The sequence below is a fragment of the Lactuca virosa genome, chromosome 4, assembly GCF_052849685.1.
Source record: "Lactuca virosa cultivar CGN04683 chromosome 4, Lactuca_virosa_CGN04683_v6, whole genome shotgun sequence".
In the NCBI taxonomy this organism is placed as follows: Eukaryota; Viridiplantae; Streptophyta; class Magnoliopsida; order Asterales; family Asteraceae; genus Lactuca; species Lactuca virosa.
Window position 1 is genome coordinate 247,137,059 of NC_136429.1, and position 26,527 is coordinate 247,163,585.

A 26,527-nucleotide genomic window follows, 5' to 3' on the forward strand; every position below is an offset into this window, starting at 1 on the left:
TTTTTCCCCAAACAGTGAAATCAATTCTCTTTCTCCAACTTAATTCTCTTTTTCTATATTTTCATCTCTGCTGCAATTCCATTTATCTGTAGTAAACATGCCTTAGTTGTGTAGTTCTATAAATATGGTTGAAGTCGTTTTGTTTTAAGTGAACCCATATGATGATTGTGATCCAATAAGTGGTTTAAGTAGTTTCCTTTTATTTGGGCTATTCAGTCTGTTTAGACATATTATAAGATTGACAAAACCAAAAGTACCCCACATTATTATTGTCGATAAACACCAATTATACAATTTAAGTATTCTAGTTTAAAGTCCAAACTAAACCCGAATTCCAATAATGATCAATCATTAAACTACTATTTCATCGTAAACCCTTTTGAACCCACACTTGGATCGTATCAATTGGATGCCAACATTTACATCTTTGGGTACAATAGTCATTTCAACCATATGTTTAAGCGATATGTTTCTGGGCAGGCATTTCTTCTAATGGCACATCATCGGCTTCATCTCCGGCTCCTTTGTATTTATACGATTTTGCCACAATCAAAAAGTATATAAAGTTCAACACCTCCAAACCCGTGCATAAATAATAAAAATAATCTAACTTAGCTTCGTTAAGGTCTTCAGCTAACCAATTTCTCGACCCACCTTCATTAGTCGTTCTATGAACCACAGTTATCAAGAAACTGCTCAAGTAACTCGACATGGCAAACCCACAAAACAAAAACGAACCTGCGAAACTTCTCATGTTTTCAGGAAACTGTTTGTAGAAAAACTCAATGAATCCGATAATCGCAAACGCTTCTGAGAGCCCAGCTATTGATAACTGAAATATTAACCAGTAACCCGGCATTGCTGAAATCGCACCTTTTCCTTTTTCAAACCCAACTGTTGGCATTGAATGTGCCTCATCTCTTCTTCTCGTTTCTACTAAACCTGCAACAAGCATCGTTATAATGGCGATGCCTGCTCCTACTCCTATTCTTTGGAGAAGAGAAATCCCTTGTCGTTTGTGTGTTATTCTCCGGAGGCATGGAACTACTATTTGGTCGTAGATTGGGATCCATATGGTGAGTGCTAGCATTTGGAAGACGGTGTATGAAGCTGCCGGAACCTGAAATGAACTTGGCCTGAGTCGCCGGTCGGATTGTAAAGCTTGAAACACTGTGTAGGTTTGCATTTGGTTAATTGAAACATTGTAGATTATGCAAGATACCCAAATCGGAATAGTTTTGATCACACATTTCACTTCTTCTATTTGTTGTATACTACAAAGCGTCCACCGGTTTCCGGAAGACCCATCGGAGTTAACTATATCTTCCGAAGTTATGATCGCTGCTTTATTTAGAAACCTGAGTTGTTTGCTGTAAGGAAGTTTTGAGTTGATGGATTTGGAAGAAACGTGATTGAAGAGTGAGGTTGCAGGTTCATCGGGAAACGCCAGATCCCGCTTCTTCACGGTGGCGACGAGGACTTGACAGATGCTGGTTAAAGGGCTGCCTTCCGGCAACACTTTGACGTAGATACTCGTGCCGATAAAAAACACAGCACATGACAAGAACATAAGGAACGTTGGAATGCCTAATCCGATTGCCCAGTTAACATCTGCTTGAACGTAGACGATAACTGTCAATGATACCATCATGGCGAAAGTGAAGGTGAAGTAGTACCAGTTGAAGAAACTGGCGATTCCCCGTTGGCCGGATTCTGTGTTCGGGTTGAATTGGTCGGCGCCGAAGGCTAAGTTACATGGCCGGATTCCGCTTGCTCCGATGATCAGAAACAAGAAACCGGTCAACAAGAAAACCATTTGCCAGGCCGTTGCTCCGACGCATGGAGCTTCTACACAATTAGGAGGATGAAGCTTTGTGACTGCTGCGGTTAACGTCAGCACAAGCATTCCCTGGGTAAAGATAGTTAAAGTTAATAAAATTCTAACTTTGAACTTTAAATAAAAGATAAAAATATATTAATTAAATATTGTAATTTAAAGAACAATTAAGAGATGATAAACCATAATTTAAGTCGATTTGTACTTTATGAAATATATTTTTGTATCAATATTTAAGAGTCATACACTATAAAGCTCATTGGACAGGATATATGAGATGATTAACTTTTTAAAGCTTTCTTATAAATTTTGTCACATCACATTTCTACCTATTAAAAAACATTGATAAAAATACTCAAATTATTAATCTTTTAAATATTGTTTTAAGAAATTAACAAATGTATACATACATTTCTCTTAAATGTATACATACATTTTTCTTATATTATATAAACTACTTCTGTATTTTAATTTTAAGGTGCATATTATACTTTTAAAATTTAATATTAGTTGATATTAGTAATAAATAAAAATGATTAAGTAGAATGTTATTATAATGTTTGTAAATTATTGATATAAGCATCAGTTTGATTATTTTCACAATTATTTTGTGATACTATAAACTTGATAAACAGTTATATTCAAATCGGTTTTAAAATTTTTTCATAAAATCTTCTTATGTTTAAGAAAATTATAAGTACCATTTGGAGGAAGATATATATGTACCAGAAAAGATGATACGGATGCGAATCCCAAGACCTTGTATCGACCGAAATAAGTGTCAGAGAGAAAAGCTCCAATAAGAGTACCAAAGTTGCAAGTACCAGCAAATACGTTGATAAGATTAGTAGCTGTTATCGACCTCATATTAAATACTGTCGTTAGATATACGAGTAGATTTGTCGATGTCCCGATGGTTCCTAGCTTCTCAAACGTCTCGTTTCCTATTAATAAAATTAAATTATAACACAGAAAAATAGATGAATAAATTGATTGATATGGTATGATATGATAACAAAATGTATAGTTCTTTCAGAAAAAAAATGTTTAGAACAATAACCAAAATTTTTTTTTTTTTTCATCAAACTTCGAATTTATAATAATAGATTTTATTTACACCTTTTTTCAAAATAAAAAATTGGTTATGTGTTTATTATATTTTATGTATGATCCAATTAATGAAAATAAAATTTGTGTGTAACTTTAAACAAGTTATCATTAAATATATAGTAAAATTATTATTTATATTTTCTACTTATATATTTTTTTTAAAAATGAATTTGTACATACAATATTAAAAACATACTAAATAAAGATTAATAAGTTAATAGGTTTAAATAAAAACATACTAAATAAAGATTAATAAGTTAATAGGTTTAAATAGCGATATGGCCTTATCAAATGCTTAGAAAGGTTGATATATTGATATTTTAAAACTGGTAAATATATTCAAATGCTTAGAAAGGTTGATGATATATTGATATTTTAAAATGCTTAGAAAGGTTGTAATTCAAATGCTTAGAAAGGTTGATGATATATTGATATTTTAAAACTGGTAAATATATTGATATGGCCTTATCCATTATTTTCTTTTTGTTTAAGTGCCTTATCTAGTTATCTTGTAGCGCACTTTCTTCGCAAAGTTTATAATAAACATTATTTCTATTTAAAGAAAAAAAAATCGATAAGAAAACCCATATGATAGACAAGTGAGATTTAGGTAAACTATACTGAAAATTTATAAATCTAGATGCATTTTATAATAGAAAACAAGAAAAAGTACGAATGTAGATCTAATTATATATATATATATATATATATATATATATATATATATATGTAAATCGAAAATATAGTTTCTTATATGTGACAACACAAACTCGTCCACTAAAATAAGATAAGATATCTGAACAGTCATTTGCACGATGCATATGATCAGATGGCAACCTAAAACTTATATGTTTGAAACAATATTTTACTACTACTACTACTTAATTAAACAAGTTTAACCGAATATATCTCCATCTATTTTCATGAAATTTGTTATAGTTAAGTATATATATTCGCGATGTAGTATAGCTGTATAAGTATGTATATACCTATGACATAAGGCATGGCTCTAACTCCTCTGTAGTTGAGCTCTTTGAGTTCTTCGACTTTCTCATCTCCATTCTCCATGGCTTCCACCTTCGTCTCCATTTCCTTCTCTCACTCTCTCTATATATATTTGTATGTATATATTACTATATTTTGAGTGTGTAAGAGTCTAAATTTCGCTCAAAACAGAACTTTTACATGAAGAGAGAACTGAGTGGCATATATGTATATATATAGAATAGACACAGGCATTGGCATTTGTAACATGGAAGAGGAGGTAGGGTGTGGTTCACCGACTTGGTTCTAGACGCGCGTGGGACATATCTTACACTGGTTGGAGTCAACTGTGATGAATATTTTTCGTTGATGCCCTTCAACTTTTAACAAACTTCCAAAAAGACTCCCTCTAAGTATTGAAACAGTTATAACTACAAGGCTACAATCATCTTTTTTATTTTATTATTATTATTATTATTATTATTATATATATATATATATATATATATATATATATATATATATATATATATATATATATATAGTGAAGAAATGATGTAATTATTTAGAGTTGGGTTATCACAAAATTCATAACTTTTAAAAAATTGTCTCCTATTTAATCTGTTTTTCTATAATATATTCTTATTTTAACATAAAGATATATTTCAAAATATCTTTCTAATTAACCACACTTTAAAATGGTTTCAAGTTTTGTGGCTAAACAAGGATCTTGGAACTATCTATATTTCCATGTTTCTAGCATGCTATAATTTATTTGAAATGCTTTTTCCTGTATATCATACTTTTGCAATATATTTCGGCAATGTGAAAATGTTTAGTTTCCACATTCCATATTGTTTTCTGTGATTTTAATTATTATTTATGAAAAATCATATAAATGCCATTGAAATCTATATATAGTATCTTAACGATTTTTACTATTAATATGAACTTTCTATAGTTTCTAAAATATTTTTGTTCACATGAACAAGTGTCACATTTAAGTTCATTGGGAAACTATTCGTATGAATAATTTCACATTTCGAGCCATTACAAAGCTATTAACATTTGTTTTATGTGGTTTCCAATTATAATTGACCATATATATCCCTTTTATAAACATGAACAATAGTGTTAGTTACTATTCATATGAAGTTTTGTGTGTCATACTTGACCATCATTTTCATATGACCTATTGCAAAACTGTTCATAATATATTTGTTCAAACTAATTTGTTTATCATTTAAAGTGTTGCATGTTTTCAGTGGTGGATGGGTGAGCAACACGTAAGCACCTGCCCTTGGGAGGGGAAAGGAAGTTGTAAACGACTGCTAATACCTCGTAGGTTGAGGAGCAAAAGGTGGAATTCATCCGATGAGGGGATATCAGTATTAAATTGGTATAAAATAGCTATATTGTTATATTGCATATTATTGTATCTGATTTGCAATCCAACCAAGAAGAACATGACAAAGAAAGAGTCTCATGAGTCATGACCCAAAATATGTGTCACCCAGCAATTAATTAGAGGTCCAAAGAGACGACGCCAGCCAACAATTAATACTATCCAACAAAAAAAAAAGACATATGCTCTTAATAATAAATTAATAGAACATTTTTGTTATCCATCCAAAATTTCAATATTTTTCAGTGGCTAAAACGATAAAAATATCTCGTATTTTAGAAACAAATAAACATATAAACATTATGACGAGTAGATCCGTTATTCAACTAAATTATACAAGAAGAAAATAACGTCCGCTCTTTTGTTGTATTCACTAATTAAAGTCAAATCACATAATGATGTGGGACAAATAAAAATGTACAAATTCACGTGCTTGACATATATGTCCATGGACGATGCATATTACAAAATAAAAAAATATAACACGTGAAAATCACGTCTAATAATATTATATTTCTTTTTGATTCACAAAAGGTTAAAACGGATATTTTTATATCCAAGTTCGCACCGCAAAAATATGACGAAATTGTGACTTATGACTTATGAGGGTCTTTTTATGAGTTCCGATAATCTTGGGGGTTTAGTATGCTATTTAGCTATAATATAGGCACGACAATGAAATTATTCAATACCTAAACAAGGAGACAAACACAAGTGCACGCACAGGAGACGCGTATACTTGCAGAAAACATAAACAAACACGTATTATGCCAATAAACTACAAGCACAAGATGTGTTGGATTTGAATTCGTTTTCTTTCTATCGTTTCAGAATCGACGTTAGGAAATCAATGGCATTGACGAATAACCTCAACCCCTCGTGTTGCCAGATTCAAGATAAGATTTTAATGAAATGACAAAAACATCATATTTAGTGAGTAAAATTTGTGTTGTTTCAGTCAGACTTTGCATACCAATTAAAGCCAATTTATTGTTTGCATATCTATGTTTACTAAAGTTTTGAATGTTTGAAAAACACGTTATCATATTGCAGAAAGTTTTTTTTAAAGAATAGTCATTTCTTTTTTGGAATAATAACACTGCACCACAATGATGTTTTGGGTTTGCTTTGATTTAACGATTTAATTGTTTATGTTCTTTTTTTTTGGGCAATCTAAATTTTACTGTACATGTCAATTAAGTCATTTTTGTTAGCTTTTAACCATTCATCCGGTTGTTTTAAATTACGTGAATGACCCCTATGGTTAAAAATTTATTGGTAGTTGGTCCAAAAATGGTAAAATTCATCATATATATTTTTTTAATTTCATATTTACAGCAAATGACAAAATTCCCCTTCTTCTCAATGCATGTTTTAGGAGACGATGATAAACGGTGTCGGTACAGTGAGGCCGTACTCAAAGCTGCCGACAACATTGGTAAATGAGTAAGTTTAATCCACAAAAAAATCATTAAAATCAACAAACTTTTCACATCACAGTCGTTGTGACAACCCGAAAATTTTTAAATTTTTGCCTTACAAAGCTCAGCCAGTCAAGTCAACTGAGTGTCAGACTCATTCCTGCTATCATTTAGCCTCATTTGGAGTCCGTTTAAAAGTCCAAAGGTCAGTACATTCAAGCTTTGAACATAGAAATGGATCGCGTACACTTCTAGCATCAAAACCGGGCCTTACACTCCAACATCAGGAGTGTACGGCCGCACACTGGGTGTGCGGCCGCACACCCCTCTCCTGGCAGCACACTCTCGTGTATATAGGAGGGATTTAGCCTTCATTCACCCCTTTTCACTCTCCAAGGCTTAGAACTCGATTTTCTCTCAACTATCATCCGATTTTCAGCCTAGATCTTCAAGAATGTAAGTGTTCTTCACTTGATTTGTTGTTAATCCTTCCAAACTAGTAACACTCTTTGATTCCATCCATTGAAAATCATGTTTTGACTAGATCTTCAAATCTTCATCCATTTCACCAAGAACACCAAGAACACACACTTGTTCTTGGTGATTTTGAGCTTTCTCGAGCCTCTGGATCGTAAGTACCCTTCCCTTATGCTTGAATCTTGTTAATAACACTAGATTAAGTCCTTAGTAATGCCCAAAACTCAAGAACACATGGTGTATGCGGCCGCACACACTCATGTGGCCGTACACCCCTTAAAAGACCCCAAAATGGCCTCTAAAATGCGTTTCTAGCTTCACCACTTGTTGAGCAATTGTCCCACAAGCCTCCCCACCTTTGGATAACGGTTATGTGCACTCTTTACCATGAGTGTTCAGATGCACACTCCCTGGCCACACACCCATGGCCGCACACACCAAGTGTAGCCGTAGATAACCTTTTAAAGGCCCAAAATAGCATCAAACTTCCTTTCCGGCTAAGCAATGGTCAAAACACCTTCCCTAGAACATTCCTAAGGCTTAGAAAACATTTTTGTGCACTCATTACCATGAGTGTGCGGCCGCACACTCCCCTGGCCGCACACCCATGGCCGCACACTCCCTCAAGTGGTCGTACACTCCCATTTAGTGAATCACATGTGATTCCAACACTTGGGCAAAGTGTTTCCTAGTCCCGTAAGGTGTTTTCTTGCATTTGGTTGCTTCTAAACACTATATTTATGTCAATATATGTCATTATATGTGATTAGGACTCGTTAAGTCTCGGGACTTCATTCGTGGAACTTCTCATCCTTACGCGCGTATTCGTTTGAATCACCCACATCAGGTGAGTTCATACCTCGTAATGAATATTTTAACTGTTTTAAATGTTTTAAGGGGGGGAGGGGTACAAGTTGAACACAATGATAAATGTGTAAATGGTTGTCATAACCAACTTTCAACAGATTACTTACGTCATTTATAAGCTGTCAAAACATTTCAAAAGCTCTTTTCAAGTTATGCTACTTTATAGTTTAACAAAACTCCGTCATAAAGTACTAGCATAATTTAGTAGTAAATTGAGTATTTTCAACAATTGTTCAAGTACATTAATAGTAAACTATAATAGGTATAGTTTAGAGATTCAGTTCATATTAGATACAATACACGATAATATAAAGAGAATACACAATAATGAGAAACAGGGAGGAACACACCATGCCAAGTACCGGGAAAAATCACGTTAATATATCTTGCCGAGTTTGCATTGACACTGGTACAATTTCACGTACCAGGACTAGCAGGCACAAGGTGAGAAACCTAATAATATATCTTGCCAAGTTTGCATTGACACTGGTACGATTTCACGTACCAGGACTAGCAAGCACGAGGTGATAAACCTAATAATATATCTTGCCGAGTTTGCATTGACACTGGTACGATTTCACATACCAGGACTAGCAGACACGAAGTGATAACCCTAATAATATATCTTGCCGAGTTTGCATTGAAACTGGTACGATTTCACGTGCCAGGACTAGCAGACACGAGGTGATAGAATATCATAATATATCTTCCTAGTTACATACGAGTTCACATTTAACCCTTTAATTGACCGACTTAGGACTAAAGGCTATTTTAGACTCCCCGAGGTGTATTGTACATTTAATACTACCTGGAGCTTGTATTTTATTACCTTAAGACTCCCCGAGGCGTATTGTCCCGTTAATACTACCTGGAGTTGGTATTTTATTACTTTATAGCCAGCAGTGTCACTGCTGAGGTAAAACATTATTTTCCCTATTACATTTACTTAGTGAACGTCTCCCATATTCATTAATGTATAAACTATATTTAGTTAAAGATAGTCTCACTTGGGAAAATACCTACTAATACAAGGAACGAACACCCATAACATTTGATGCCTTGGTAGAAGGCTACGTTTAGTAGAAAGGACCATAATGCTAACCTTATGATTCCTTAATGAATACATCAAAGGATACATATATATCAATGTGATCCGACAGGTAATAGGATGTGTGCTTTCCTCTTCATTTCCTGTTCCTTGTTTGGTTGTGGGCTTGGAACAGATTCACCCAGTCTATTATCTATCCGATTCTAGATATATATGTCTAGTATACATTGAGTCATCATAAGGGTACCAGGTATGGGTCAAGTCATAGAACACCGAGTCAATGCACAATTTTCTAGTATAGAACATACTTTCCAAATCAGAACTTTGGGTATGTAAAACTAGAAACTTACCAGTTAAGGGTTTAATCCATTTTATTAAACCAGTATAAACTTAAAGGACTCTACGTGATTAACTCTATAATACTTTAGTTTATACAGCACAACTATATATCATTAATATCCAATAGATAGTTGGATGTGTGCTTTCCGCCTTACTTCCTGTTCCTTGTTTGATTGTGGGCTTAGGGCAGATTCACCCAATTAACTCTCTATCCGATATGAGACCCTATATAGCCAGTATAGACTAAGTGATTATAGAAGTAATCACTGTGGTCACCATTTTATTATAAGTAATAAGAGTTTTCATTAAAAGAATCTTTTCATTAAATATAAAGGAACCATTACAATTAACTCCACGAGTAACAAGTGAACACGCTAGAGTTATATATAAAAATGATCTAACAAACAATGGGATGCGTGCTATCCGCCTTACTTCCTGTGCCTTGTTTGGTTGTGAGTTAGGGCAGAGGCGCACAGTCGATTTTTTGTTTACTCTGATTTTTTATATCACTTGTATCCATTTAGTACTCGTAGAAAGGATTGTAGAATCATTTATACGTATCTTTCACCAAAGTAGAAAATATAGGATTTTATAAGAGGAACTGGCGAACTTTTCTAAACAGAATTTATAATTCATTTACATCACTAAAATCTTATGAACTCACCAGCTTAATTGCTGATCAACTTTTTCAAATAAATTGTATTCTCAGGAGCCTAGTAGACAGGTACTCATGCAGGGAACTCAGAAGATGGAGCATTATAGCTTCACGTATTGATTGTTATTTGCTTCTGTATTCTATGTTTTGTGAACACACTTTGTAAACACCTTCTTTCTAATGAAATGGTTGTTCATTACTTTGCTTACTATGATGCATGTCTTGTGATACTAAACATGACGTCCTCCACCCTAGAACGTTTCCGCCGTTCCGGTTTTGGGGTGTGACAGTCGTTCACTTCAAAAAATTTCGCAAATTAATCCAATCCAACCAAGATTTCAGTAACGCATTTGATATGTTCGAATCACTATTCGATTTGTGCGGCATGGGCGGCTAAATGGGCAGTCGGATCTCCCGCAACATGGCCATGGAAGGAGAAAATCAAGGCTACAACTTCGTTCTAAACTTCAAAGAAGCTGTATTTGGAATCAAGAAAGAAAATTTGAAATATAAAAACTCGACACCTGTCAAACTTGCAAAGGATCCGACGCCAAACCCGGAACCACCGCTTCCCGCTGCTCCCCATGTGGTGGTCAAGGCCAAGTCATGTCCTCCGCTAGAACTCCTATCGATATCTTCCAACAAGTCACCACCTACTCCTCCTATAAAGGAACTCGTAGAAATCTCAACTCCCTGCACCACATGCTCCGACGATGGGCGAGTCCGAAAGTGCAAACGAATCAGCCTCAAAGTCCCTTTTGGTGTCGATTCTGGTAACCAGTTGAGAGTTAGTGTAGAAGGTAACACCATAAAAAGAGGCAGACCCGCCGACGACTTGTTTTTGATACTCGATGTTCTTCCAGATCCGGTGTTGAAAGATGCTGATATGAACGTTAGGTACAATTGTGTAACGCCCTGTTCCGAATCTTTTCACTTTTGGAGGTGGGTGAGGTAATGTAGATGTTTCGGGCATTCGGATTTGTGTTTTTGAGTCAAGGGGTAATTCGGTAAAGTGTCAGCTCGAGTTTTATGGAAATTGGATTTGTGTTTGGGAAAATTTACGGAAAGTATGAGTTGATAAAAGTGTAGAGCTTCTTGTTACCTTTTCATTGATATAAGGATTGTCGGAATCGGAATTGTATCAAAGAAGTTATGGCCTTCAGAGTGCTTAAGGGTTTAAGAGAAAACCCTAGTACGCGGGGCGTACCTGTGAAGTACGCGGGGCGTACTGATACGAAGGCTAGTACGCGAAACGTAGTGTGGAGTACTCTTAGCGTACTGCGAGGATTGGATAGGGGGTGCGAGACCTCGTACACTAGGCGTACGAGGAGTACGCGGGGCGTACGAAGGTGAAGTGTAAAACCCTAATTTTTCTAGTGTACCCTATATAAGCTTTATGTTAGCCTCTTTTGTTCATTTCCTAGCCATCCTCCATACCCTAAAAACCCTAAATCGACCCCTTAGCCTCTTGGTGGTGTTCTTGAGCTATATAAGAAGTCTTTGTGCTCATTTTTGGTTTTGGTTAAGGAAGAGGTGAATCTTGAAATTGTCTTGCTTGGTGGAAAGGCTTTGGATCCAGAATCATCATCTTGTTGGAAAGCTTTCTGAGGTATCAACTTTGCATCTTGTCTTGTATATGTTTCGATCTCTTCTTAGTTAGTTGTTGTGCTTTTTGTTCCTTTTTGGGTTAATGGAGGGGTTAATTCGTTTAAGGGCTTTTTCTTTTAAATCTGAGGTTGTTTTGGTCTCCATGAGCTTAAAGGTGCAAGCTTTATAACGTTTTTGGTGTCATGCATGCATTAAGTCACTTATTAAGTCCCTTTTAAAGCTTAAGAGCTTCTTTTAGCCATGCATGAACGTAAAGTTGGCAACTTGACGTGATAAACCAGCTTAAGGAAGTAAGATCTGTGTTTTGGAGCTTTGTCTTATGGGATTAAGTGATTGAATCAAGTTTAGGTTGAATAGGGTGAGTATGTTGGGCGTACAAGCAGGTACGCTTTTCATACAAGCTGCCAAGCGAGTACGTTGCACATACATGCTGAGTACGCCCCGCGTACTCGGTCTGTTGGGCCTCGCATGTTTGGGCTTCATTTTGGGCTATCTTTTGGGACTTGGTTGCTTGGGGATTTATTGGGCCATATGAGAACAAGTGTTTTGGATTAAGGAAAATTAAGGGGCTTTAGGGTAAGGCCCATGTAAGGGTTTGGGCCGAATTTGGAAAATTGGGCCATAAGTGGGCTTTAGTTGATTATTTGGTATGTGGGCCTTTTTGATTGGGAGTTTGGGCCTTAGTCTTGGACCAAAATAGGTGAGGGGTAAAATGGTCTTTTTACCCCATATATGGATTATTGGATTTGATTTGGAACCCAAATGTTAATTGAATGTTATTCATGTTTGATAGCGCGAGGATTCTAGTGGATCTGCAGTCATAAATTTATTCGTGGGTTCAGATGTCGAGGTGAGTCTTCTTCCGGTGCTTGTGAGTCAAAGGCCCCAATGCCGGCTCACTAAATTATGTATGTAGGATGCTAGCTATCTTTGTGACTCTCGCATATTTGTATGCGCATGTGTGGTAGAATAGTTGTATATGTGATGACCAGCTGGGTCTAGCTGTTATTACTGTGTTATACTATTTATATGTGATTGAGAATGCTGATAGTCTCCATGGTTGCTGATAACCCACCGGGCGTGCTGTTAGCCACTGGGACTGCTGATAGTCCCTAGGGTTGCTGATAATCCATAGTTGTCTAGTTGGGTTGTGCTGTATGTGGTATTTTGGGGAATTCACTAAGTTTTGTGCTTACAGTTTGTGGTTTATGGTTTTAGGTACTTCCGGTTCGAAAGGGAAGGGTCCGACTTGATTGCAGCGCATACACCCGTGTTTTCCGCAACTTTTAATTTTGGGAGTGTACTCTGATAATTGTTTTATTTTGAAATACTTTCTAAATGTTTGAATAAAGGATAAATAAGTGTTTTGATTGTTTTAGAAATGAAATTTTTACCTTCGTATTTTGGGATGTTACAACTTGCTCGCCAGAGTGACGATACAAACATTTTGTACACGATGACAATGTTACAGTTTAGTCCCCTGAGTTTCAAAAATGATGAATTTTACTAATTCTGAAACCAACTACGAATAAAATTTTAACCATATGGACCATTCGTGTAATTTAGAACAACTAGTTAACGGATGAATGGTTAAAAACTAACGATAATGGCTTAATTGACAGGTACAGTAAAAGTTGGATGACTTATTGCGTAAAAAACATAACATAAATGGTCAAATCAGACCAAACCCAAAACTTAGAACAACGACATTATCCTTTTTTTTTTCTTTTTTTCTTTTTTAAAATTTTTGTTCAAAATAACAGATGGAAAATTAGACATTCATATTTTAACTAATACGACAATGCATGTCATTGTTTTTATAATAGAAACACGACATGAAGTCATATTTTGCTTTGTTAACAACGAAACGACTTAATTAAAACACGAAAAACAGCCAACAAACACAACACAACGTCGTATTTCATAATTTACATTTAACACGAAACAAATAAAACTTTAAATTTAATTTCATCTCAATAGGCATAGAGATTTGTTGCGTTGTACCTTGAAATAAGAAATAATTTCGCAAATTGAAACATCCCAAAAATATAGTCTAAAAATTTCGTTTTAAATCATTAATAAAACCATAATTATCATTCAACATGTAAAAATCATAAATCGTATATCTCAAGAATATCATAACATCTTTCAGTATATCAGAGTATAAACATCCCAAGCTGAACAAATGGTGCGTGCACTGCAATCATCCCGAGCTCCTCTTTTCAAAAACGAAGTACCTGAAACCAAAACTGAAAACTGTAAGCACGAAGCTTAGTGAGTCTCCCCAAACTACCACATACCATACACATAACATGCAACTAGGAGATACGGGCCCCGCCTACTCTCATGGAGATTCGGGCCCCGCCTACACTCCACTATCTAGGAGATTCGGGCCCTGCCCACACTCCGCTGTCTAGGAGATTCGGGCCCCGCCCACACTCCGCTGTCTTGGAAATTCGGGCCCCGCCCACACTCTGCTACTAACATGCATACAAGTATCACACATACAACGAGTATATCTAATTCTATCAAGCAGTCACATATCCATACTCAAATAATACAACGATATTCGGACCCCGCCCACACTCGGCTGCTATGAGATTCGGGCCCCGCCTACACTCGAATAATAATAAGATACGGGCCCCTCCCACACTCACATACATAAACAACCACATACATGTATCACACAGACAACAAGTATAACAATCCAACAATATGACTGATATCTATACTCTGGTAATAATAAGATACGGGCCCCGCCCACCCTCAACTACTAACATATAACATATACGGGCCGGCCTTGGTGCCTTAGACTTGTTCCTACTGAAAAAGAACTCACCTCGCACTGCTGGAGTCCCGCTGACAAAACCCTAGCTGCTGGATGACAGATTCCCGAATCTGTTAACATCAAAATAACACCCAATTAATAATTGGGTCCCCAACACATATCCATAAATCCATGCTTGGGTAAAAGACTACTTCACCCGTAACTTAGCTTGACTCAAGTCCAAGACCCAATCCAAAACCCCAAAAGTCTAATAGTGAACCAAGGCCCAACTATGGCCCAATTTTCCAAAGTGGGCCCAAACCTCTACATGGTCTTGCCTTAAGGCCCAACCATTTATTCTTGGTCCAACACTTGGCATTCTAATGGCCCAATATCATATAACCATCAAGGCCCAAACTATGGTCCATCTATGGCCCAGTTCTCCAAATTGGGCCCAAACCCTCATATGGGCCTTACCCTAAAGCTCATCTAAATATTCTAGTCCATATGATCATTTTTGGATGGCCCATTATTGGCTCAATTACTAAAACCCAATAGAAAGGCGCAAGTGAAATTAGGGTTTCACATAAAATGACAATTAGGGTTAAGTGTTTCTCACTTAACCCATTAAAGACTTAATCCATTAAGGACTTAATCCGTTAAGTCCGTCACTCCATTAGGCCATTCATACAATGTACTTGGACATATATCAAAATTCCAATCTAGCAGTCCAAACGCGGGTCCCGACAATTCCCAAAATGACATTCCCAGTATTAGGGTTTCCTAAACCCTAATTAGGGTTTCCAACACAATCACAATCCAGCTAAGCCCAAGATTTAGCTATTGGGCCGATTATGGTTCTACTAGGCCGGGCACCACCCACTGCCACCTCGGGCAGTGGTGGTCAGGGGCGGCTCACGGCGGCAGCCGACGGAAGCCACTATTTCCAATAGTGGTGGTGGTGGTTCCTGCCTAAACATTGCGTAAACAACTTCACACATAGCATAAACACAAACACGACCACCTCCTACGGTGGCTGGTGGCGGCAAAGGGTGGCAAAAAGACGCTATATGGCGGCAGCCACCATGGTTGGCTGCCATGGTGGTTACCCACGAATTCCGGCCAGCAAAAACCCATACACACATCATGAAATCACGGAAAAAGCACTACATAACGTACCCACAGCCACCATCTTCACTGCAGCGGCGACCGGAGATATTTTTCCGAGAAGAGAGACAGCCGCAAGGGGCGACGTCGACGGCGGCGGAAAGAGTTAGCCAATGTGGAGTAGGACGAGGTGAGAAGGAGTGGTGGCGACAAAGGAAACCGAGGTTGCAACCTCGCCGACGAACGATAGCATCGGCAGTTCACGATACGACGTCCATGCGCTGCTCTTTGTCGCTGTCGGCCAACCCACCGGCGATTTGGCTTTGGTAGCTTCCGGCTTCAACAACGGCTAGGAGGTGACGGTTGGGTGATTTTCCACGACGGTGGCTGGCAACAAACACGCGTGGCGGCTGGTGAGAATAGGGTTAGGGTTTTGTGTCTCCAAAGTAACGGGAGGGAAGGAGTGATGAGTATAACCCGTGATCTTTCAAAATTCATTTCATTTATCCAAGATCAGTCCCTCCCCACAATATTTGTTTTCAATTTAAATCCAGAACTTACACTCTAGCCCCTGCCTTCATAAAATCTTTTCAACGTTAGTCCAATATTTACCATTCAGCCCCCCTCTTCAAGCTTTTATTTCAGTTTAAATCCAGAATTTACCAAACCACCCTCAACCTCCAAAATTCTTTACAAACTAATCCGAAATTTACATTTTAACCCCCAACTTCTAAAATAGTAGCAATTAACTTCTCGAAACCAGATCCTTGCTATATTATTATTGATTTTAGCGCTATTATTCACTTGTTAATTGTCTAATTATTTATTTAATTAACGGGGTGTTACACAAATCACTTCGAAATTTAATTTTTGTATGGTCCAGACAAAATTCATTAAAAAACTATTCGTTTCTATATTCTTAAAATATTATCCATATATTCCGGAATTGTTTATTATGGTTAAAATAATGAATTTTCTATTAAAAGAAAAAAGCGTTGTGTATATTTTAAAAACCCAATTTCGGTGCGAATAGAAGTTTCCTAATGCAAAATGGAGTTATATGTTTTTCTTTTTGTTAGAATCTTTTTGTCTATGTTCGAACATGAAGCTTCCACTCTAAAAAATATTACCTATTAATTGACAAATGAAATTATATGTTAAAAGAGATTTTTGAAAATAAAATCGATATAAAAATAAGAAAAATCGAAAAAGCATTACACAAAGGGATTTTTGAAAACAACTCTCCCCCACTTAAACTAGATTTCGTCCTCGAAATCATTCCTTACCATTCCTTACAATTCAGACCACTTGAACGACCTGGCCTCAACCCGAGCATAACCTAGCCTTTCCAAGGCAACCAAAGCCTTCCCTCGCATGGTTCTTAAAACCCAAAGATGCACGAATTCCTAGCATTATGATCACATTACGCAAGTTGAAATTTGGATTCTTGAGATGGTCTGACTCCCTAACAGACTGCTCATACTGAATCATTATTGTTGAACCCAGTCTACTTATCTCTCAACTGACTACTCCATTTTCTGATAACTCGAGGTTCCCACTGGAAAACATAATCACTGACCCAATTATCCTTGCAGATCACTTGTACTTGGCCAAGGCTCATATAATCCCGCTGTGAGTGACTTAGTATAATCCAAGCTATCTGTGACTCTACCCATACATGAAATCCCAAAATGCCATTACTGCTTGGGACACTGAAACTGTCTGAAGCACTGAAAATCCTAAAACACTTAACTGACTGAAACAGTGTGTTGCGCCCTAGCTGCCTTCCAATATCTACCGAGACCTCCATGGTCTTAATTTGTTCACCAATCATCTGATCTACCGGGTTCCGTCCCGGTTGCGGAGTCCAAAGGACTCCCACGTAGTCGCTCTACACAAATTCCGAACGCAGTCCTTGTGTGTCAATAGTTGCCACTAGTCACCTTGCCACTGTGGCTCTATAAATCATGGGATCCCCGATTACATGCCTTGACCTAACGGTCTCTTCCAGGTCCCACCTGCATAGCTATAATCATACGGGCCTCGCCCTCGGGTCCCACCCAAACTAAATCACTGTCGCATAACATCTAAGACACTAGTACTGATGGGTTTTGAGCATTCTAACACTTCTATGGTGTACATGAAACCCTATAAACCTTGGATCTATGTTTTCTCTATTATACATGCAAATATTCAATATTTCAAGGTTTCATGCTAACTAGCATAATATGAAGTAACAATACTACAAACGCCTAGTTAAATGACATACCTTTTGATGGAGCTTGAAGTCTTGGTCTTTAAGAGCTTAGCCCCAATAGTGTGGAAGCCTCAAGTGGAATCAAAAATCACCAAAACCACCTTGAAAACTTGAGAGAATAGAATGCACACTAGAAATCGGCCCACTCTTGTATCCATACACACTAGTGCCAAGGAGCTCTTTATATAGTATGGAGGATTAGGGTTACATTCATGTAAATCTTAATACCCATGACCTTTCATTTCCATAGGATCCATAGGTTAAAAACTCCATGGACTATCCATGCAAGCTTAGCCCAACTTAAATGAACTTGGCCCATTCCATATATATATATATATATATATATATATATATATATATATATATATATATATATATATATATATATATATATATATATATATATAAGAGTCCATATTTAATTAGTTCCTTTTTTATCACTAAATTAATTCTAAATTAATTCTTGATCAATACTAATTAAATAATATGATTCCATATTAATATATTAGAACTTATAATATATTAATATAAATCATAATCATACTATTCTCAAAAGACTATCCATATAAATTGTTCCGGTGAAGTGCAACCCAAATGGACCATGCCAAGTCGGGTCGAATACATACCAATTATAGTTATGGACTTAGACACTAATCCAACAGTCTCCCACTTGGATAAGTTTAAAACTATTATTGCGTATGACTCCAAAACCCGGCTAGCAATCGTAGCTCTTAAAGCCGTTGTCGAACTCTGAACAAATCAATGACGCGTCCATTAGATAAGGGATCATATATTCCTCAATTCTGGATATCATATGGACTGAGACATGGATTATAATCATTCTCTCTGTCCATTTGTTGTTTCCTGATTTCTGATTTATGACGACCGACTAATTGAACAAATGAAATCAGTCCAGGCTTGGCCAAGCACTTCGGGGTGTCATCACTAAATCATCGAGGGGCCCACAGATATCGCTTTTATCCCTTTAAGGGTAAAAGGAATGAATAAACTTCGACTCATATGCTTGTTCTACTACTTGTTGAATCATACACAAAGGCACGTTTTATAACATCGAGTTACCAATGCGTTTTCGTACAATCAATGTATAACCAACTCATAGGCAACAACTCATATCTCTAGGTTTGAAGAATATAAGATATTATCATCTCATGATCACTTGGATAAAATCCATGAAGTGAGTCAAATGAGCGTGGGTTTAATCAAATACTCAGAACTTATGAGCACTCATGAATGTTGTAGCAACTCTTGCTATGTCCAATACCTTGGACATCTACAAACCAGCTTCATGACAGTCTTGCCTTAATACCTACTTCCAACGTATTATCGACTGTGGATGGTTTGAATAACTTATTCATTCAGGAAGAACGACCTAGTTATTCTGGAAGTCAAAACATGCAAAGTGAAACACCTTTTATTTATCACGATATTGATTACACATTATTCATTGCATACTGTTTCAAATTATCAACTTTATACTTGAATTAAAACAATAGTTGTCCCATGCTCCAAGCATGTACACTATGTTTTCTAAACACTAGTCATGCCATACAGCAAGTACGTACACTATGTTTGTCTATGATCTTTACTTTGTGGAATAGACCGATTGAACATAATTCCAATGATTCTCATTTCACAATCCCAAATCCTTACCGCAAATGCAAGAATTCCAAATTCCTGCCATTTACTGAAATCTTGTTAGATTTTAAACTTATATGCACTGATCCTCTTGTTATGATTATGTAGAAAGTCACAAAGACTTGTCAACAATCATTACAGAGTATTCCAATGGAGATCATTCCATGGAAACGAAGTCTCATATTCAAAGTACATTGCTTTGAACATCCTTCTCGCATTAAGTTTTCTAATCTTACACATACTGAATAGTTTCCACCCACGGAGACATTTCCATATTCCCATTTTGACTATCACTTCTGAACAAGAGTTGCCTCCTTTCAGAATATGTCAATATGGTCCTTCCAAAATTTACACTATACTTCCAACTGTCCCTGAGTAACCAATCTTTGGTAAACCTTAGATTGTCCTCGACAATTGCTTAATCACTTTAGTCAAATCCAGTTCTAGTACTTTTTCCCTCTTAATGCCATAGGCATTTGACAAAAATTAGAACAGATGAATATTGTAGCACATACAATCGATCCTATATCTGAAGCATATGGGACACGATTCATGATAACTCACATAAATAAATGATACTAGACCAGTCTTTTGCTATAATATTTCTATTTCTATTTTCCATGTTCTCATAATTCAGATTATGAAAAGGGATGTCGTAATCACAATCGAATTTTAGAACGCAAATAATGTTCCCATATATAGAATTTCCTTATGTTGAACCATTCAAACATAACATTCATATATATACTTGACTAAAGTTGATTAAAATCTCACGATCTAAGCTTTTAGATTTGAAATGAAGTATAATTTCCTCTCCCTTAATTATAGCAAAACAACTTATTCCCAATTGAAACTTTTGTTTTTCTATAATTAACATTGCTAACTTGCAACACTTATTATAATTATCATACTCCCACTTGCATGATGATTATTAGAATAACACTTATGCTCCCACTAGCTTTGACATGTACTCAGAAATCAGCTGGACTTCTAGAAATCAATACTTTATTGACTTTCTTACCAAAGTTCAGATTTCTGATACGAGATGCTTTGATAAAACTTTATCAAAATCATACACCTTTCCTTAGATAGCACACATGTGTGTTTAAACAATTTCAAAACTATGAAAAGGGATGTCGTAATCATAGTCTCAATTGTTTAGACCTTTTCCATTTCTCACAAGTCCATGTTAGTGTGCCGGTTAACCACACACGCTCCACTAACGAATTTGAGAATGCAACTATCATAATTGGTATCTACTTAAAACCTCTTAGTGAAAGCGTTTCCTCACCATCATTTTCATGAATCGGAGAGAAACCTTATGAAACTTAGATTTTATGGTGTATGTGTTCCTTTCCATGTGAATTTGTTACAAGACAAATTCATATGGACTGAACTTGTGCAGTCTTAACTTCTTGCCACCTAGCAGCACAAGGGCCTGCCATTGCTTCCAAGTTGTTATGCAATCAATTGAGAACTCTCATAACTCATATGCAAAGCCAACTTTAACTAGAATGGGCACAGAAATAGGAATATGTCAACACGAAAGGTTATAAACCTCAAGTCGTGTGCTAGTGATAAACTACATGTTTTATTCTTGATTAGACTATTTCAAGATCTTTTAGACTCCCACTGTCCTCTTGACATATAAGACTCTCTTGCCAAGACCCATTCTTTGACAAACATATATTCAAGAGATAGTGCGGATTCTTATCAAGACAAACACTTCACATAATTGGCCTAAGTTGGTCTCTGTTTTATCCAAAACATCACAACTTACCAATTTCAAATGTACAAGAGTAGGACACATTTTACTCTTACGTTTGATAGGTGTTAATAAACCTTCTTGAAGATGTGTCACTCAAATTACAATCTTGGAGTATGACTCTAAGACTTGTTTTGGAACTCAGTATGATTCATCTTTTGATTTAACCAATTCAACAATTCATGATTCCTCTTCTTAGTCAAATAAATGCTCTAAGATGTACTTAGAGAATCAATTGTGATATGGTTTCATAATCACTAAGATAATCAAAACACGATACTAAAGTACTCTCCCATCTTTTCGGATTTGAGAAACTTTTATCTTTCTGCCAAATTTGATTCTTCTCATTCGTTTTGCCATACATCGAAACTTTTCCAATGTTTCTGAATTATACTTAAACCATATTTACTGAACTTCAGTAAATCATGACGAATAATATTATCGATCTTTGTGGTGGACTTGACCAGTGCACAAGAATGTGTACTCGATCCCTTAGTCCTTCACTTGACTCACATATACATGTGAACAAGGAATTAGTCTTAATTTTCCAAAGATGAAGATTCTCATTCATCATACGTTATCCAACTGAAACTTGGTCGATGAGAATCTTTCCTTATTTGACACTACCACAAACGAAAGAATCAAATCCATTTTCCAATGTTGCTATCAATGGAATCATATAAACAACAATTTTCTTTCACAAATGCCACTGTAATGATATTTAAAATAAATAAAAACGAAACTTTTTCTTTTATTTAAAACTTGTGGAAAAACTTATCCTTACAATGCAAATGCATATGAAAACTATGTTGTTATCTATTCCTAAGCAATCTACCACAACTCTTAAGTAGCAGCTCAAAAATTCTGATCACTGAACCATGTGACCGAAATCCATCTTCGCGATCAGAATCAGCTTACTCTTCTTTAATCTTCCTATCTTTTCTTTGATTCTTAAAACTTCAACATGTGACCCAGTCACATCATGTAATAAGAATCTCCAAATAGGAACTTAATAGAGTTAGATAGTGGACTTTCCTGAAGTAGAGTCAAACTTTTTGAGTTGACCAACCTTAAGATCTTTCAGGTAAATAGGGCAGCTTTGCGACCAATGCCCCTTCCTTTGGCAATATAAGAATATGGACTCTTTGGGAATGGTACACGAGAATGTCTCAGACTTAGCCTTTCTCTTTACCATTTGGTCAACCGAGTTGACTATGGCCGATCCCTTTCCATTGGGAAGAGAAAGATTTTCTGGATTTTCAATGTTACCATTGTCAATGTCCATGGAAGTTTGGGAAGTTGATCTTCTAATGAAATTTGCTTTACCAGTGCTCTAAATCATTGCTGATTCAGCAGCACCTAGCAAATAGATAAGATCATTAAGGGTCATGCCATGGTCTGTTTCATAGTAGTCCCAAAGGAAACTCACTATGTGACTTAGAAAGTGATTGAATAACCAACTTTCTCAAGACTTTGACACCCAACTCTCCCGGCTTGTCAATATGTGACTTCATCTCCAAGATGTGAGCACACATAGACCTTGCTTTCCAATAGGGTCTTGAGTGACCTTGAACTATTCAAGAACTTGTGGGTTAGGGAGAATAATTGGAGGAGGTTAAGGAAGAGAAGTATGATTTCCATGAACCAACCATGGGACATCATCTTCATTAGGAAAACTTGTTCCTAGGGATTTGGGAAGATCATAGTTGTCTGAACCAGACATCTACAATGGGAGATATTAAAGTTTGTTGATTTAAGTCCTTAATATAACACCCAATATGAAATATTAAGGCTAGGACCCAACACCGTTGAATCATAAAAAGTGACCTTCTTGAACTTCAGCTACCGCAACCCTTCAGCTACCGCAGCCATCCAGCACCCGCAGTCAAGCTCCTTCATCAGCAACCGCATCCAGAGTCTACCTACCGCAGTCACTTAACTAGATTACTTTACTTGTCTTTATTATAATACTCTCTATTGTCCAGTATGCCTTGCATGGCTACTCTTAGAGATGTAATCTAGTGTACTTCATGAGTCTCTATAAATAGAGCTCATTCTCTTGTATTCAATACAGATAACTAACGCATCTATCTATTCTGAATACACTTCTTTGAAGTTATCTTTTCTATCTCTCTATCTTTCTACGCACCACTTCTTACTCTTAAATCTTGCTAGAATACTACTGATTATAACCTCTCTTCTGAGCAAGTCTTTCGTGATTTAATCACTAAGTTTGATCTTCCTTATTAACTCGGTTTGAATGCATTCCTTGTTATGAATCAACTTATGTGTATACTTGATATAATAATTATTGTCATTTCAATTTCTTTACTTTCCGCAACTAATTCTCTAACTATCTAACTCTAACTTATTAATATTATTGTTGAGCTTTTAGATCCTTCGAGATTAACTATTCCGCAATACTACTTGTTCTAACGTTTGTTCAAGTGTGTCTCTAAGTTTTTCTCTCAACAATTGGTATCAGAGCCAGGTTGGTTGCTTTTTGAAAACGAAACTCTGATTTTCAAAGGGCCTTCTATACCACTGAAGCTCATTTCTTAAAAAAAAACTTCAAAAATGGCACAATCGTTATCTCTGAATGTTTCCAACAGTGTTGGTGGTTCTAACCGAGCCCCAATACTGGTAGCAAACGAATATCATCACTGGTCACAAAGAATGGAAAGATACTTAAGGAGACTTGGTAGAGATGTATGGCGATCCGTAGAAGAAGGACCACATGTCCCAGTTCTTACACCAGTCCAAACTGACGGCGCTACAACCAGACTAGGAGGAGGTCAACCAGTCATGAACCGTCCCACCAAGGATGATCTCGATAAAATGGAAAATGATGTTGTTGCTTTTTATGAAATCTCCTGTGGAGTTGCTCCTGACAACTTCGATATTATCATAAATTGCAAATCAACAAAAGAGATCTGGGAAGTTCTCAAGAATTTGTACGAAGGCTCAGAACAAGCACAAGACAAGAAGCTTACTACCGCACTCAATGAGTTCAACAACTTCAAAGCTCATACGGGCGGAAGTTTAGAAGACTCCTTCAAAAGGTTCAACCTGATAGTCACCAAGTTATCCAATGCGGGCACCATCCGCAGTAACCATGAAACAAATCTTCAGTTTCTTAATGGTTTGGGAAGACATTGGACTACGGCTAAGATGATAGTCCAGGGCGATAGAAAGATTCACTCTTTGTCACTCTACAAGCTCTATGGAGAGCTGCAAGCACAAGAATCCACCGTACTCAAAGACTGTGCTGACTTCGGAGGGCCACTTGCTCTTATAGCACAAGCCCCACCGCAGTCATCCTACTCTTTCTCGTATGACACTCCACCGCAGTCATACGAAGCAGATTCAGAGTATGACGATGAAGAAGAATTTCAGAAGGCTATCGCTCTGGTTAGCTAACAGTTCAACCGTCTACCACCTCCTTCCTACCGCAAGAATCAACATTTCAACAAACCTCCATTCAACCGTAACTTCAGTCCACAGAATAATCATTCTCGTTGTCCAAAAGGTTCTCATCCACCACCGCAATCTCAAAATTCTCAACCAAAGGAGGTACCGCAGTCTACTCCAACCACTGACTCCGGTACTACCTCTGAAGACAAGACTGATATTGTGATTTGTCACAAATGCAACAAAGAGAATCACTTTGCAAGAGATTGTAGGGCAAATGTAGTAAAAGACAGAGCATTCTATCTTAGAATGGCTCAAGAGTTGGAAGACAAGGAAAAGGCAAGGGCATACGTAGCCCATGTCAAAAGAGACCATCAAGTTTGGTCATCCGGAGATAAAGATGAAGCCATCAGCAATGTCAAAGGAAAAGGGAAAATCTGCATGCTGGCAATCGCGGATGATGATGGGTCTACAAAGCTGGAAAAGAACTACTGCTACATGGCAAAGGATGGAACTCTAAGCATCGTCGAATAGGTAAAACTTATGATCCAAACTCTAAACTATAGCATGCATGACTGTCAGCCCTACATAGATGATCTTAATGACACTTGTGCTGCCGTCCTTACAGACTATAACAAAGCCTTAGATGAGAAGAACATTGCGTTCCAAGAGATGTTCCATCTCTGTCCTCAGACCGCAGTGTCTCACACTGTAGTCAAAAGTCCCACAAACTTCCCACTGAAGTCCCAACTAAGACTTACTCTGCAGTAGTCAAATCTTCACTACCGCATTCCTCAGTAAAACGAACCGTGACCCTTCAGGCGATTCATCATGAATTACCTATAGAGAACTTTGAAGTGGGTCAATGCTCACAAACCCCAGAATCTTCCAGTTCGGATGACTCAAGCCCATGTTTTCAAAATCATTCTAGAAATTCCAGGAAACCGCAGTTGAACAACAATGACTGCGGTTCACCAAAATCCTTAGCTAAAAAAGCTTTCAAAGAGGAAATTAGATCTCGAGGCACAAATAGACAAACTTTTTAAAAAAATAAGAAACATGTCAGATTTCAAAAGTCCAAGAGTCCAGAAAAATTTGTTTTCTCACACTACTTTTCAAAAAACTCTCCCATCAAGAAAACAAACAAAAAGGAAAGTCCAGCTTCAAAAGTCATTCCTACTTATTCTGACACAACCCAAAAGGGTGTTCAGTCTTTTCGAAACAATGGTTTTCAGGTCTATTCCTCAAATGATCCTAAATGGAAAGGTATTTTACCCACTCCAACACTTTTAAAGTCACGTCAAAATTTCAACAAATGGAAAGGTATCCTACCAAATCCACCAAAAAGGACTCAAAGATTTGCACGTGCTAAACCTTTTCAAAAACAAACTGTTTCAAAATTCAACAACTTACATGTCAGGGATCACCAACCTCGGACCGGTAACAAGTCCAATTCATCCTATAGACCGCTGACCAAGCATATTGTCAGATCAAATGACAAAATCTCTTTTTGTAAATGTCAGTGTAGTTGTCAAAAGGATTTATCCTATGATAAATCTAGTCAGAATCAGAAACCTCGTACTTTTTCAAAATATAACACTTCAAATCTGCTCAAACACCCAGGTCTAGGAATAAAAGTTGACAAGAGACCCATCCCTGCAACCTCGGTCCATGCATCTTTCAAAAATTCACCAATTGCCACAGGCTCCAAACTAGTTTGGATGCCTAAACTAACCGTGTAATTCTCAGGCTTTGTGCAAGGAGGAACAAGAAGAAGAATGGTTAATTGACAGTGCCTGCTCCTTGCACATGA

At 36.8% G+C, this 26,527-nt stretch overlaps 2 protein-coding genes and 2 long non-coding RNA genes across 4 annotated transcripts; 2 read left to right on the top strand and 2 right to left on the bottom strand.

Moving 5' to 3' along the window:
- Positions 1–238: 238 nt before the first annotated feature.
- LOC145108171 (protein NRT1/ PTR FAMILY 2.10-like) lies at positions 239–4,164 on the bottom strand. Its single transcript, XM_079045175.1, has 3 exons — positions 3,937–4,164; positions 2,564–2,781; positions 239–1,909 (listed from the first exon to the last, which is right to left on the bottom strand). Exons 1-3 carry the CDS (start codon positions 4,034–4,036, stop codon positions 458–460), a joined length of 1,770 nt encoding a protein of 589 aa, XP_078901301.1. The 5' UTR covers positions 4,037–4,164; the 3' UTR covers positions 239–457.
- Positions 4,165–4,216: 52 nt separating this feature from the next.
- Positions 4,217–5,434, top strand: LOC145108172 (uncharacterized). Its single transcript, XR_013708091.1, has 2 exons — positions 4,217–4,355; positions 5,197–5,434. It is a non-coding gene; the product is annotated as an uncharacterized LOC145108172 (long non-coding RNA).
- A 5,130-nt stretch (positions 5,435–10,564) lies between these two features.
- LOC145105789 (chaperone protein dnaJ A6, chloroplastic-like) lies at positions 10,565–13,526 on the top strand. The gene is made up of 3 exons (XM_079042867.1): positions 10,565–11,040; positions 13,374–13,401; positions 13,515–13,526. Exons 1-3 carry the CDS (start codon positions 10,565–10,567, stop codon positions 13,524–13,526), a joined length of 516 nt encoding a protein of 171 aa, XP_078898993.1.
- Positions 13,527–13,800: 274 nt separating this feature from the next.
- Positions 13,801–16,067, bottom strand: LOC145168790 (uncharacterized). The gene is made up of 3 exons (XR_013742105.1): positions 15,698–16,067; positions 14,591–14,649; positions 13,801–13,988 (listed from the first exon to the last, which is right to left on the bottom strand). It is a non-coding gene; the product is annotated as an uncharacterized LOC145168790 (long non-coding RNA).
- Positions 16,068–26,527: the final 10,460 nt, after the last annotated feature.